This window comes from Betta splendens, chromosome 15 (assembly GCF_900634795.4).
Source record: "Betta splendens chromosome 15, fBetSpl5.4, whole genome shotgun sequence".
Taxonomy (NCBI): domain Eukaryota; kingdom Metazoa; phylum Chordata; class Actinopteri; order Anabantiformes; family Osphronemidae; genus Betta; species Betta splendens.
In genome coordinates, this window is record NC_040895.2 from 15,163,979 (window position 1) to 15,179,458 (window position 15,480).

Here is a 15,480-nt window from a genome sequence, read left to right on the forward strand (position 1 = left end):
CTGCGACCGTTTCTGGGCCTCGATGACACGAAGGAGGGCACGCAGAGGGCTCCGGCTCCGGCTCTCGCCTCCCCTCCCCTCCCCTCCCGCCGCTGGCCCGGCTCACGGCTGCTTGTGGGGCGAGTGGGTGGATGAAGGGGGGATTAGAGCAGGAGATCCTCCCCCACTGACCTGGTGAAAGGACACCACCTGCTGGATCCCACAGTTCACTGACACGCGGGCACGCGTCCGCGCCGCGTGGAAGTAACTCCTCAATGAGCCTCTAAAAATACCTGGAGCAGCTTCCGCAGCAGTCGTGGCACTAAGAGTGCGTTTTGCTTTCCAGCAGACATAATAAAAAGCAAGTTTTTGCTGCGAGGCAATTTGCAGTAATTTCCCCTGACGGCCCAATAATCAAACTCTGCTCACAATCTGCACCTCGAACCGCAGCGCTCTCCACCGACTGCTGCTACTGTAAGGAGATTAATTACAACACACACACAGACACTGTTACCTCTCTGTGGTGTACATCAGTCATAGCCCACAGCTAGTGTCTCTCTGTTGTGTGTGTTTGTCTGTGTTTGCATATTTATTTACAGGTGGGAGCGGCGTATGTCCTGGAGGCACGGTCCGAAGGGAAAGTGCTAACGTCACGTCACAAATACAGAGAAATGCTTCTGAAACATCCGTCACGAGCTCGGTTTGAATGTGTGACTACAAGCACCATGCGGAGCGTCTCACGGTCAGAAAATATTTACTACACAGGTCGTACATCATCAGACGACCAAAGAACCAGTGAGTAAACTCACTGACCGCTGAAGAAAATAAAACTAAACTTGTGCCACAATTTAAATAACTCATTTTAACTTTTTAATAACACACAAACACAGACAACTATGAAAAATGTGAAAGTCAAAGTCAAAGTCGATCCTAAAGCACAGACTGGGACGAGCTGTGGCCGCCTCCGTGTGTGTGTGTGTGTGTGTGTGTGTGTGTGTGTGTGTGTGTGTGTGTGTGTGTGTGTGGCCCTAGGTGGTGGAGATCGGCGGCAGACGGCCTGGATTTGCCTGGTTACAACAGCGCTGCCAGGGGCAGGAAGGATGCAGCTGCACGCACACACACACACACACACACACACACACACACACACACACACACACACACACACACACACACACACACACTTTGCCCCGGCCCACCGTCCCCACGCTCACCACCCACCGCTCCAGCTAAACCTTGGCAGACACACAACTGCATTTAGAGGCGTGTGTGTGCGAGCCCGAAGGCCGTGCTCCTCTCCGTCAACCTGTCGTGCCAGTTGTTGCTCCAACGTACTCGTTTAACGCGGGAGCGCGGTTGAGACGCCGTGTTTTAAACCGGAGGAGACGACTCCTTCTCCTTTACTGTTCCTCTCGTTAATGTCCCGACATCTTAAACTGTCTAGATTATCTCTAGAAAAAGATGCTTTTTCTTAATGGTGACTCCTGCAATATTCCTGGCATTTCTGTAAATCTCAGTATTATACAGTATAAATTCTTAATTATGAGGCAGCAGAACAACAATCATAATCATCTCTAATGTGCCAGTTAAAATCAAATTGCTTACACATAGTGATGTTAAATGAATAAACTAAACTATAACTGACTAAATAAACACATCACTAAAACTGTAAGATGAATCCTTTTATTTTTTTAATTTACAGTTTAAAAGAAAAAGTTTTACCAGTGCAAAATATTTTTACACCTTTTCTACTTTTAATTATTGCTACAACTGGTTGAATTATGCATCAAATTGAAATAGAACTTCACTTTAAATTAATTTAAACATTTGAACACGTGAAATTAATCCCAACAAACATGACAGTTAAGTTGATGCAGAGTGCGAATGCCAAAAAGGAAATTGGCGTATTTGGCTTGAAAAGCTGCCTGCCTCACTAAATGCAAGAGCTGCAGGAGAAGCAGACAGGCCTCACACCTCAACTCCACAAAAACCACCAAACCATAACGGCCGCCTTGTTTATTCAATCGATAAAGTTTGTTTTTTTCTGGGTTTCTTTCATGTACAGAACTGCCTTTAAACTACAGTATATGTAGTTTTTCTGCTGCTTAAATAAGAAATATAAATACTAAAAGTGAGAAGATGTAAACTCAAATCACCTCTATAATGGCAGGTATAAAATTATTTAATTTGATCCCGTAAAGGGAGGATCAATTCACAAATACCAGAAAGTGGAAAATAAAAATGCTCCTGGCAAAGTAACAAAAAACAACATGTGGAAAGTTCAAGGGGAGCGTCAGAAATACGCTTCTAACCTGACTTTTAATCACAAAGCTGTAAAGGCACAGAAGCTGCTCCAGCTTTGATTTTGTCACTGTGTTAACAGAGGTTCGCTGCTGCTGCAGGCTGTGATATCTTCTATTCAATGTCAAAGAGTTTCCTGCCGTGAGGCCTGTTGACTCTTTTTATGTCTTACGTTCGTGTTTGCTTTCCTGGCATTAAAGTGTTTCTGCTGTTGTTACATTTAACATTTCGCTAAAGAAGGGGCAGGTGTTTCTGCACGACTTTGGTTGTAGTTTTATGAAGTAGTGTTAGCGAGTGTCACCGACTGGGGCTCGAGATGTGATGCTTTGCACAGTTAACGCTCCAGCTTGCGAGCCTCTGGCTACAGCCCGACATCTGAGCTGCAAATCTGTGCGTCTGTGCGCGTGTGCGCGTGCGTGCGCGTGCGTGCGTAATAGAGCTGTAAAGCCACCGTTTGACAATGCTCTTTCAGCAGGCCGCCCTGCGCTTGCTCCCGGCTACGGGAGCCAGCTGGGGGAAGGATGAGAGAAGGAAGACGGAGATGAAGGGGGACAACAACTGATCAGCGCCATCCATCGGTAAGAGCACGGGCGCGAGGGAGGAACAAAGGACGGCGGCCGACCGGACTCAGAGCCGCCTGAGACGTGGCTCCGTGGTTCACATCTGGAACACACATGCGCTTCTTAAAGAAAAGCTAATAATATAAATCTATTCGTTGGATTTTTGTCCTTTTACTGACTTTATAATTCTCTCGTTTTAGGTTTAATGTCTATTTTTTTATAAACTCCTGCTTTAAAAAAAAATCTAACTGGTCATTTTCTCTGTGTATAAAAATTTAAAAAATTGATTTAAAAACCTAAACTTCAAGTGGCAGCAGCGATGTTCAGGTTAGCGGGGGGTAATGATCAGAAGTTTGAGTGTGTATTAGTGTCCTACTTGTCACCAGCCCCCCGTCTCCCGGCAGCTCTCAGATCATACACGCAGTCGCAGCCCATCATACACACAGATGCACAAACACACACAGATGAGACAAATGAAAGCTGCCCTGTTTTCTTCGGCGCAGCCTGTGCCAACTAATTTGCAAATGAAAAGTTTTGCGAAGAGCGTCCTTTCGCTTCTGGGGCATGGCAGCACACTGTGTGTCTGGGGGTGGGGAGGGGGGCTGACAGAGGGTGTGTTCGAGTGTGTGTGGCAGGAGCCCAGATGAAGCAGCCCTCGCCCGGGGCTCGATGTCCGCCCGCGGTAGCAGCAAGCCTGTTCCTCCTTCCCGGCCCGTCGCGACCATTTGTTCCATTAACCGATCTCCTGGAGCCTCTGTTGCGAGCGCACACACACATCCACAGGCATACATACTTCAACAACTGCTTGCACAGCTCATGCCACACATGGGCCTCCATCCCTCACTCATTCCTCCCTCCCTCCTGCTCTCCTCCAGACGCACGCACCATCTTTCTTTGTGGAGGCCATATGGCCGAGTGAAGCCTGTGGATCTACAGGCACATCTGCGTATATGTTGCTGCTCTCCTTAAAGGTCTGCGCAGTGAGCTTTGTGTTCGCTTAAACACTTAACACACACTCCTGCACGTGCGCGCGCACACTCGCGGCTGAGAAACGCGCTCTGCCGCCGCTGAAGCAGGCGTTGGTGTTATGTTTGTCTGCCGTGTGTGTGCGCCCTAAGTGTGCACATGCATAGTGATAATTGGTGAAACAGCCTGTGAACAGCTGTGGGGTGAGAAAGGGTTGTGTGGTGTTTGGTACTGAAAGCAGAGGGGAGGAGGAGAAGAGAGAAGAGTAAAGTTGGAGAGTAAGAAAAGGGTAAAGTGAAAAGAGATAACGAGAGAGGAAAAGGGTGAGTTGGGGGGAGGAGAGGGGGGAGGCGAGCAGAGGCAAGAAGACGTTACGGTTAAAGAAATGTAAAAAGGAACCAGCAGAGAAATCAGAGACCAGTGTTTCTAACCCTAAAGCCCAACAATTATTTTAACCTACAGTAAAAAAGAATTTCCAAAAAGTTTACTTCTCATTTCTATTTTAAACATGTGGTTGTATCGCAATTAACTGTGGCTGCAAGACAGCGCTCAACTGCGATCAACATATTTATTGTTACGTCGTTTCTTCACAGTCTCAGTAAGGTCAATAATAAGGACCTGGCCTTTCGACCAAGCAAACGGAGGCGCTTCATGATGACAACACTGTAGTTTATTCATCACCTGCTCTTTTTCAGTTTGATAAAAAGCTGATTATTAACCATAAAAGAGGTCAAGAACCAAATAAAGATTGTTAAAGAGTTGAAGGTAGCTAAATATAAAACATGTCTTCAATAGCAAAATGCGATTTTTAGTCAAAATAATAACCTTCAATTGATTATCTGACGCGCTCCAAGCGTAACTGGCTGCTCGGCTGCTCCACTCCTTCATTTCCAAAAAAATGAAAAAAAAAACGGAGGAGGAAAAAAAAAACAACAACACAGAAATAGTGAAATAAATAATTAAATGGTGCAGCAAAACATTGTGTGCTAAAACCCCTGTGTAGTTTGGCAATCAGCTTGCCCATGTAAAAATAAATCAAGCTGATTTTCCAAATGTTTTGTGCGTGGTGCGCTGTTGCCGCTCTTCGCAGCACAGATTGCAGGCCGGTGGAGAGGCTGTGGGGAGGGGCGGGGCGCTGGATATTGAACCCACTTGCACCAGCTTGTTAACACATACACCTTAACCCCCGAGCGACGCGGCAGGGCGCCCGACCAGCACCCGGGACCCGCGGGGACCCGCGGGGGACCCGGCGACGTATACCCGATGTATGGACACGCCAGCGGATCGTTATGAGCACACGCATGTTATTCAGGGCCAGGACGGCACCATATGGAGAGACTGACACGCACCAATATGCACACGCACACATACGAGCCCTCTATCGCTCAGCGGAGCAATAAAAGCTGGAGATCGTTTATATTAGCAAATAAATATTAAACTCGAATCAAAGCGATAGGAGGAAAATATTGCGTGTCTATTGTTTTAGATTTGTTACAGGACATTAATAAATACAGTTACATAGAACTGTGAAGGTAAATGTGAGTTACACATCGTCTCTCTGCTGCACCTCCTTTTACTAAATCACTTTAAAATTTAATAAACACCACAAATGCATGTATTTACTGCCTAAAGCTAATTAATGCATCGGTGAACGCGCACACTTCCAACCAGAAGAATTACCTCTAGAAATCAAACACAAAATGTGGTCAAGCGGCTTAATTGTCACTCTAAAAGTGACCTCATGTAGAACTGAACTCGAGAGATTTTTAAATATCAGGAGGATTCATCAACCAACTAAGTGTCAAAGCAGAAAATAAAACTCACTAAATGCCAAGAGTGATTATCGTGGTTCAGTTGGGAGAAGAGAGAAGTTAGTTGCCAACTTCCCAGCCAATCCACTTTTGGCAGTCGGATTCCTACTCTGCTAACCCTCCTGAGAACATGCAAGAGCAACACACACACACACACACACACACACACACACACACACACACACACACACACACACACACACACACACACACACACACACACACACACACACACCAACATATGTGTAGAAACATACAGAATATTCATACTTCACACAACTTAGATTGTTTTCCTTTCTATGAAGCACAAAGCATAGTCACACACGGGGAGGAGACAGCTGTGACATGGTTAAACTTTGTTTTTTGGCAGCGCCTGACTGTCGTCAGGTTAACACCGGTGGGTGGTAGACAATATGTAGTGTCAGTGGTGGAGCAGGAGAAGAGGGTGAGCAAGTTTGTGTGTTCCATTGTGTGTAAGAAGAAGGTGGTGTTGGTTGAGGGGGGCACTGGGGTAGAGATCTTGCAGAGTGGGGCAACGACACCCACACAACCTAACCCACTAATTCAGAGGCAGGCTGCGCGCCAGGCGCCCTGTGGAGACACTCAGGGAGGAAGAGATGCTCCGATCACGCACGCACACTCTTCACACACTCGCTGACAGCGCAGCACACGCCTAAGACGGCAGCAGTTTCGTCGCTGCTTTTATAAGTCTGTGCGTCCAAAATTACCCACTTCCTCCTACAAAGTGCTCTAGGTTTATTTGTCACCGCTGTAACCGAGCTTCACAATTCCTCGGTGGAAAACGGATGCGCTGTCCTACTGTATATTTTATGTCGCCCCCAAAAGGTGCAGGAGAAAACGTAAGACGCAGCAGCAAAGGCATGTGCAGCACCGGAGGGCTGAGATCTGTGCAGCATTTTAAATCAGACGTGTAGAACAGCGCTTACATTGTTTTGTCCAAATTTCAAATATTCATATTAAACTTTAAATATTAGAGAATGTAAAAAACAACAAATATTTATATTCAAGAAGGTTCAGTCAGTAATCTGAAAATTAAACAATTGTCTAATTAACAATTGTGTAAAAATAAAATAAATTTTTACATTTCATTTTAATTATTTTTCTTTTTAGGTAAAAACAGTGAATGAGGGATTTATTGTCAGACTGTTACATACTGTACAGTTGTTCCATTTAAAATTAATCATTATAGTCTGTAGCAAGTTTTCAAAATAAAGTTTTGATGCATTTTAATGTAACAGAAAACAGATGAACTACCTTTTTAAAAATGTGGCCTTTACACAGACTGTACGAGAATAAAATAAAACCGTTCTCATAAGACACTAGATGTGCAGATAAAGGCCCGCTTGACGATGGACTGGGAACAACACCACTGTGTTGTGAGGCTGCTGCGCCACCAAACAGCAAGAAATTCAAACTAACAAGTACTTTCACAGCACCAACTCCAACACGGCCGCCGTGATTCCAGTAATTAAAAGAAGTTTTTGATCTTGATTTGTGCGTCACACCCATGCTGGGGCAGACAATGGTGCTGCCGCTACGCTGTAATGCCAGCAACCACTTTGTACGTTTGTAAATGCCAGCATTTAATCGAATAAAAACTGGGAGATAATGTTAAGACATGTTCATGACATCATAACCTTGATTGAGGAATTAATTAATCCGGATCAGACTAGAACTACACAACGATGTACTGTGTGTGTGTGTGTGCGCGTGTGTGTGTGTGTGCGCGTGTGTGTGTGCGTGCGCATGTGCACGTGCGTGCGCTTCTCTACGCTCGCCTACCTGTCCTTCATGCGCTGGTGCATGCGGCCGTGCTGGACGCACTGTTCCTCCATGACGGAGCACCGGGCTCTCAGACTCTGCACGGTCTCCTCTAGGTGCTGCTTTTCCAGGCCCAGCTGCTCCAACTCACTCCTGAATACACACAGACATTGTCGCGAAGCAAAGCATTACATGCCAACGCATCAGTTGGTCACCACAGAAATAGAGCTAAATAAAGTTCAATTAGTTTGTGGAAGTGCTTTCTAGCGCACACATCATCAAGAATAGAAAAGACATCTAAAGATCTAACTGTGATAAATAAATGAGAACATAAATCTCCCAACCAACCTCTACAAACACTACTACATCCTTTTTGTTTTTTTGTTTTTTTTGCAGTGACGACAAAGTGAGAAGAGAAAGACCGGGATGATAACATGCCACAGCGATCCTTGTGTGGATGCCACAGTTACAGTATGTGGTGTGCATAACCACTTAACCACTAGGCCACCAAACACTCTGAACCCCATTTTCTGCTTCGTAAACTTAAACTGGCCAATTAGCAGGTCTGCTCCTGTAGCAGCGAGCAGCCAGTCAGACTAAGTACTGAAAACAATTCAGAGTTTGCTTCATTTTCCTGCCTCTGCCTCAGCGTAACCTCATTTAGCTCGACTGAGGCGGTCCAGCAGGACTTTAACCGCAACACTGGGCTTAGACTCCAGGAGCTCAAACAACCCGAGGCACAAATCACTGCTGATGAACTGCACAACACACATGCAGATGTAAGGTATGAGCCATTACACCAGGGCATGTACTGTGTAGAAAGTCCTGCTGGCAGGAAGACGTCCACCGCCTTAGAGCAGTGATCACGCGCACACAGCGACACATGTGGTTGTTGATGTCCATCCATAAGAACACAGGGTACTTTGTTGTATATTGTGTTCCTGTGTCCTGTGGCTGGTGAGGACAGTGCAGTCTGGCAGGGCCAGATTGGGGGCTGTCATGTGACTAATGTGCAGCACAGCTCCAACAGCTGACAGGACACTGGGCCCAGGGTCACTGTCATACACACTCATATGAGTACATGCAAGCACAAACGCACAGACAGGCAGCCCAGATGGAGCGCTGCGCAGGCCTGCTGTGACTACTGTAGCATCAGGTTAACAAGAAAACAGGTCAGACTGGAAAGCAGTATGTAGTACGCTGACACACTCTGTCCAAACAGCCTGGATAGATGACGCTTCATGAAATGATGACATGGGCATCCAGCAGATAGGAACAAATACATGGACGGAAAGCTTCCAGCAGCACTGCGACTTCTAGAGTCACCTAAGGGCTCTAAAGGGCTAAAGATACATGTGTACAACCACCAGGGACTTTAATTCACTCAGCTAGGACAGGAACTGTAGTGAAAAAAAGGGAAACAACAGACTAACCTGCTGTTTTCTGTCAGTTCTTCCAGTTTGACACCAAGTTTGCAGCACTCGTCCTTCAGCTTCTTGATCAGGGAGTTCTGGGAGCTCAGTAGGTCGTCCAGCTCTCCAACTGCAATCAACCAAGGGAGAGCGGTCTGCTGAAGCGTGTTGGGGGAGCTCAGACGTCCTAGCTGCACAAAAACTGACAGGGATCCTGAATCCACAATCTAAATCGCATTTTATGAAGTTGTTATTTACATGTTTTGCCGGCGAGAGAGAGAGGCCTAACAGAGTAAATGCCCCTAGTAACTGGAGAACAAAACAGGGCCAATACATAGAGCTGGGGTAGAAAATGCTGCTGAAATCATCCTTTGTCATCTGAATATTTTCAAAAACTGTCTTTTGCTTCTTTCATTCACAGATGCAGCACCAGGATTTAATTTGATCGTACAAGAAAAGATTGAAGCTTTGCATTTCAATAAATAAGAGACTGCTATGTTAATTTTGTAGCACTCACATTTATGAGAGAAGGCTAAGCAGACACATCTACGCTGACCAGAACAATGAAACCCAATGTAGTAAAAGATGCACTGACGGCAAGATACATATGTCACTTTGAATGTATTCCCAAAAATGCTTTTGTCAACATTTACATTAGAACCGACACTGTTCAAACAACAGGAGATGTAGAGAGAAAAGCAGAAATGCAGAGAACAGAGAATAGAAATATAAAGCGTGTGAGGACACGAGAAGGAGAAAAAGAGGGAATTGTTTGTTTGAAAGCACTTTCTTTCTCCTTTCCACCCTTCCTGCCACGTCCTCATTCGCTCATGGGGGCCTCTTTCTGAACAATCCAACACTGGGCTTTCAACATTCCTTTGAAATGGTCCACGTTCCACTCTCCAACATATGTCTGCTCTTTTAAAATAACAATGGCTGCCGTTTGGATTGAGGAAATGATCCACCTGCTCCAGCATTCTGTTACTGTCAACCGAAACCAAAAACACCAAGGACTCGCAGTCTTTGAAAAGTAGCTGAGACTTGTGAAGAGTTTTATTTTTTTGTGTGCAGGAGATAACGGTGGGGGGAGAGACAAAAAGCATGATAGTAGATTTCTGCTATGATACATATATTTACCTGCAGGCTGGAATTGGACTGCACTTGAATCGCAGTCCAAAAAAGCAAATGAAAACTAAAGGAAGTGTGAAGGCCAAAAGCTCTTTTAGCTTAGAATTTAATATTTCACAGCCGCATCGTCTTTTTTCCTCCATGCACCCTCTGTCATCCTCTAACCTCTGCCCAATCACTGACATGCATGGACGCCACACATTAGACGCTAAAGAGCTGAAACTAAACCACGCAAAGTCACAATCATGCCTCATATGTACTGTATACTCAAAGTTTGGTCAGTGCTGAAAAAGTTGCATGAAGAATGCTAATTAGCTGAACAGGCTTTGAATGTGTCTGGCCATGCGTAGGCCAAAAAGAACCCTGGGACACAGAAACACAGCAGAACTGGCACTGGAAACAAACAGAGGAAAAATGAGGGAGGGAGGAATGGAGGGACGAAGCGAGGCAGGGAGGAAGAGACAGAGAGAAACAAATATCTGATATCATCTAGAGGCTGCTCTGTACACATTGACTCAAAAAAAGAAACAAAAAAAGTGGTGGGAGGGAGTGTGGAAGGAGGGAGAGGGGGACGGATGGATGGAAGGACAAGCGGACGGACAGAGAGGCGGGATTTGGAGAGCAAGAAAGCTAATTATCCAGCTCGTCTGTTGGGTTGCACGGGGAGAGGAAGTGATGCGAGCTACTAAAGGACGTCCACCCCTCCATCCCCTCCCCATCCACAGTTTCCTGCTGTGCTCTGATGTCAGCTCTCTTTAGACAACATGTGTGCTGCCGATACGCGCCAAAAACAAACCCTTTGTATTCCCCCCCCACCCCCACCCGTTCCTCTCTCTACACTCCATCTTTGTTCTGCGTACCAGCAGGCTCCCTGGTTGTTGAAGGGAACCACAGGTAAATAAAAAGATAGGAGAAACGAGCGGAAGAGTGGTTGAGGGCGGGTGGTGGGGGGGTGGAGGTGGTACAGATGGTGCAACAGATGTGCTAGCAGCAGCAGGCAGACAGAGAGCTCTGAGCTGGGTCTCTCTGCTCTGCACCCATCACCTTCCCTCTGCTCGGCCCGGCTATTCTCGCTTTGCTTCTCAGACCTTCCCTTTTGCTCCGTTCTGCTCTTCTGAGGTCACGTCGGCTCACTCTTATGTTGTTTAGATTTAGCTTCCCCCTCCCACTCTGCCCACGGTGTGGATGGAAGCAAGGTGGAACAGTACGACGGAACAAGCCAAGCGTTCTCCAGCTGAAGGGGGTGGTTCTGTATCTGACCCTGATCAACTCCGCTGTTTTACTCTTTGTTGTTTCAACTGTGACTGTGAGATCCATGAGAATATGTTGTTCAGCTCCTTCTCATAACACACTACACCGTTCAAAAAGCTAACGGCAGTCTGGGGTAACGGACTTCCATTTAACGTGGCCCTGTGGAGATGTTCTGCAGCGCTAGCGTGCCCATGGCCAAAAGACAATATTCAATTTTCTCAGTGCAGTGAAAATAATTTATTGATATTGATCCACTGCTGCTTCACGTAAAATTAATATGTTGATAGAGAAGACAACTAAAAGATAAAGTGTTGTTTAACTGTACAGAGTGATGGATAAAGATTTGGTCCTGATGCATCACTGTGATCTCACAACAACAAAATGTGGTAAAGCAGGGGAAACGTACATCCGGTGTTTGTTATGTAGGTCCTGACACGGATCAGATGAGGTCAGAGAGGTGGGACGTGGACAGTGGGATAAGACGTTAACACATCTGGCCCGGACCACTGATGCCACTGTGGGTGAAGCCACTGACCTCTCTGCTGGTGTTGAGACTCTGTTTGCTCCAGAAGTACATTCAGCTCTCGCTCCCTGTCCCGCGCTGAAAGGACCACAGAACTCAGTTCCTCCTTGTGGGCCCGTCCTGCGTTCTCCAGGTCCTGTCTGTGTAGGAAAACGTTAAAAAACATAGTGAATAGACAGATAGAATGTATCGTGTAGAGTGAAGAGGTGAATAAAACTGAACTGAATGTAAACAGGTAAATTTATCAGACTAGGATGACATAAGTACGTGAAGAATAAGAATAACCCTGTGATTTCATAGTACGAGGTGCAGACGTATTTGTTAGTGATCACAAAAATCCAATCTCCACTTTCATTTGTCTCCGAATCAACATCGAGAAGGTAAGACGCACGCGGAGGTGCTCATCCTCGCTGGCTTTGAACACCACATTTTCACTCCTGTTTGAACAAAACTTTCTAACTTAACAAAGTCCAAACGTACCCAAACAACAGAGGAACAGACAAAGAAGGGAAGAAAAGAAAAACTACAAAGACACGAAAAAACGAACAAATAAACAGAACTCTTCCTGAAGTCCAAAGGCGCTAATGAAGAGAGAATTCTCCAGTTTAAGTGAAAACTTTTCTCCCCTACAGCGCTTGGCCTGCATCTCTAAAGTGACCGCGTCTGTCTGTTCCTTCGTATGTGTGTGTGTGTGTGTTCTCCTGCTGTCCTGCTGTCTGGGGTGTGAAAGCGGGTGGCGGGTGTGCAGGGGACACAAGGAGAATGTGTGTGTCTGTATGCGTATGAGTGTGCGAGTGAATGAACCCCCGCTGGGCTTGAACAGCAGCCTGAGCCACCAAAGCGCACACCAGGGCTCAGCGGGAGATGGCGGGCAGGCGTTGCCAGCCATTTGGTCCTGCAAGAGGTTCCAGGGGGCCGTGTGTATTTGTGTATGTCTATGTGTGTGTGTCTGTGTATGATGGGGGGGGGGGGACTCACACCAGACCTGTTTACCCACCAATTAGCATCAGACAGTCCGCCAGAAAGTTCCAGCAGTCAGCAATAGAGTGGTGGCAAAGAAGAGGAGGGTGATAAAAAGCAGAAGATAGAAAAAAGACAGAGCTATACATTTGGCATCTACCGGCTTCCTGAACAAACGCTACCTAATGAACTACACTATGGAGCAGAGCGGAGCAGGACAGAGTCACTGCAGGTGAGGGCTGGTATCACTGTAATAAAGGGCCTGAGCATTGAAACGGGAGTCAGGTGAAGTTCTACACCATTTTGTAGCCGAACAAGTGCAAGATGATCGCTTGCTAAATGCTCTCACAAAATGGCTGCTGAGGGGAACTGTCAAAAGAATAAAAACCCGAACGCAAAGGAGGCATGTCAGTAGATGGCCAAGCCCTGGAGCAAGTGTTTGGGGCCGATGGGGCAGAGCAGAGGCGGAATCTGTGCGCCTGGAGCTGGACGATTCTCCCCGGACAATAATCTGCCTTCCAGCTAATTGGTGAATAGGCTCTGGGATGCAGCCGATGGCAGGAACACTAGTATGGGCCTATGAGGCAACAGACTGAATGTTGAGTTAGCCGAGAGCTGGGCCTGTTTGTATATGCCTGGCCTGATGCACCGTAGGACAGCTTGATAAGTATGGGGAGAGCTGCATGGGCCAGCGGCCTAAGGTAGGCTGGAATGGCTCTGGGGCTGCCGCCAGGTACAGTGGCTGCTGGGTAAGTGGGAGGTGGCAGAGGCGGTGGCTGGCTGACTACATGGCTGAAGCAGCAGTGATGAAGAGGGGCCCCAGCCCACACTGCCTGCCTAAGTGGGCACTATTCAAGCTGTTGCCCATTAGATGTGGGGTGCCAGGGCCTGACCAAGCGCGGAGTTTGCGGCACCCCATGGTGCAGCCGGCATCCCACGCCAGAACCACCAAATGCCGCGGTTTATCAGAAAACAAGCACAAATTGGAGTCAGACGGTGGACTTGGAGGAATTGGACGCGCTCGCCAACAGCAGACACCGCTGACCGCTGTTTGGACTAAAGTGGAGAAAGACTTGGTTCTGAGAAAGGAAAAACTGCGCGCCTCACTCACCTGTGGAGCACAAACACGCAAAATCAAACTTTGTTTGAGACAAACAAGCGTCTTTGTTGCAAGACATTGACAAACGCTGCAAAAACAGCCAAACGCGAGAGAGGCTGACATGATTTGTGAGACTCGATGCCGAGACGCTTGGACTGAAACGAACCGATGCCGTACTATAAAATTACAACTGTTAACTATTTGCTCGCAGCTCCGCGGCTCAAAACGGTGACACTTGTGATGACTCATTTCAGTGGAGGAATTCCAGTGCATCCACAGCTATTTCTGATAGACTGCATCAATCCGAGCGCATTAATATTCAACAGTTTGAACCGCAAAGGCGACTTGTGCGTATGTGTGAGCGCGCTGATGTGCGACAGCGACGCGGGGACGGAGGCCTCTGAAGGACGCTGCCAACGGTGGACGGGCGCGCGCGCACAAAGCGAGGCGACATATTGAACATTTGCCGCGCTGCGTATCGCTGGGGATGTGCACAATAAACATCTGAATTGTTTCGTGCGGCAGATGACACACGGTGTTATACAATTCTCTCTCACACACCTCAATGTGTTTTAGCACATTTTTATTAAACCTCAAGGTGATGGAAGTCAATCACGCCCCCCTACGTCGCCCTGATCTGTTCGTGAGGCCGCCTGATGCCCTCTCTCCTATGATTTACTCTACTCCCTGCTCTCATTTCGAACTGTCCGTCTATTTGTCCAGAGCATTCTCATCTCTGCTCGCATTCTTTCTCCTGCGTTTCCATCTCTCCCTCCTCTTTTCCCTCCCACCCTGTTTTCCTGTAACTAAACTGGCTGTGTCTCTCTCCATCTGCTGGTTCTTCCTTCAGCGGCCCTGCACCTGTTCACACCTCCTCTCCTGTTGGCCACCTCTTCTTTCTACTCCCTCCCCTCCCACCCCCCTTTATCTCTCTCATTCTCTCTCCCTCCTCCCTCTCCCTCTCCCTCTCTCTCTCCGCTCAGTGCGGTGCTGCCAGGCCCGTTCCTGGCTCAGTTAGCCTCTCTGTCATTCAATCCATCTGTCGGCAAGTCAACTTTGTTTACAGCGGGTGGCCCAAGCCTCTTTTCTTCTTCAAGGAACGCTAAAGCCCCCCCACTGCCACCAAGGTCAGCGGCAAGCCAACCGTGCCCAAAAAACAGAAACTGTTAAATTAACAGAAACATTAAATATGCCCTCCAACACACGTGTGCATAGGTACAGACAATACATGTATAGATATATGCACCTGTTAAAGATGGTTTCCCACGCATATGAACAAATAAACCTACACACACACACACACACACACACACACACACACACACACACACACACACACACACACAGCCACAAAGACACGTGACCCCTGCAGAAAAATGTTGCTGTGATGGCACACATTTACTCCCGGCTGAAGACTGAAGTAATTAGCCGCTGATTGGCCTCTGTCATTATGTATCTGCTCACAAAATAGAAACAGTGAGAGAAGTTTAAAAGTCTTAATTGGCACAGATGCCTGGTGGTCTTAACACAGGAAGAGCGGACTAGCAGCACAGGCATCTGTGGTTTTTAAAAATAAACACACAGCATACGTACAATATGCTCCCATACTGACCCAATCCAGAAACCCAGGACTCAACGTCGGTGTCAAATCTGTGCCCTGCAGAAATAGTTATGGGTAGCATATGTGGAAGGGCTGAAGGTCAAATCA

At 47.0% G+C, this 15,480-nt stretch overlaps 1 protein-coding gene across 6 annotated transcripts in view; it reads right to left on the bottom strand.

Moving 5' to 3' along the window:
* sdccag8 (SHH signaling and ciliogenesis regulator sdccag8) overlaps nt 1-15,480 on the bottom strand; it is a 31,454-nt gene that overhangs the window by 3,987 nt on the left and 11,987 nt on the right. For 3 of the 6 annotated variants that reach the window (XM_055502708.1, XM_041074061.2, XM_041074060.2), the window contains exons 14-16: nt 11,726-11,853; nt 8,833-9,013; nt 7,421-7,552 (exon numbers count right to left, since the gene is read on the bottom strand). In XM_055502708.1, coding sequence (XP_055358683.1) covers nt 7,421-7,552; nt 8,833-9,013; nt 11,726-11,853 — 441 coding nt within the window. Of the gene's footprint in view, nt 1-4,105; nt 5,740-7,420; nt 7,553-8,832; nt 9,014-11,725; nt 11,854-15,480 lie in introns of those variants that run through there. The other 3 variants (XM_055502710.1, XM_041074062.2, XM_055502709.1) reach the window with 2 other exon arrangements.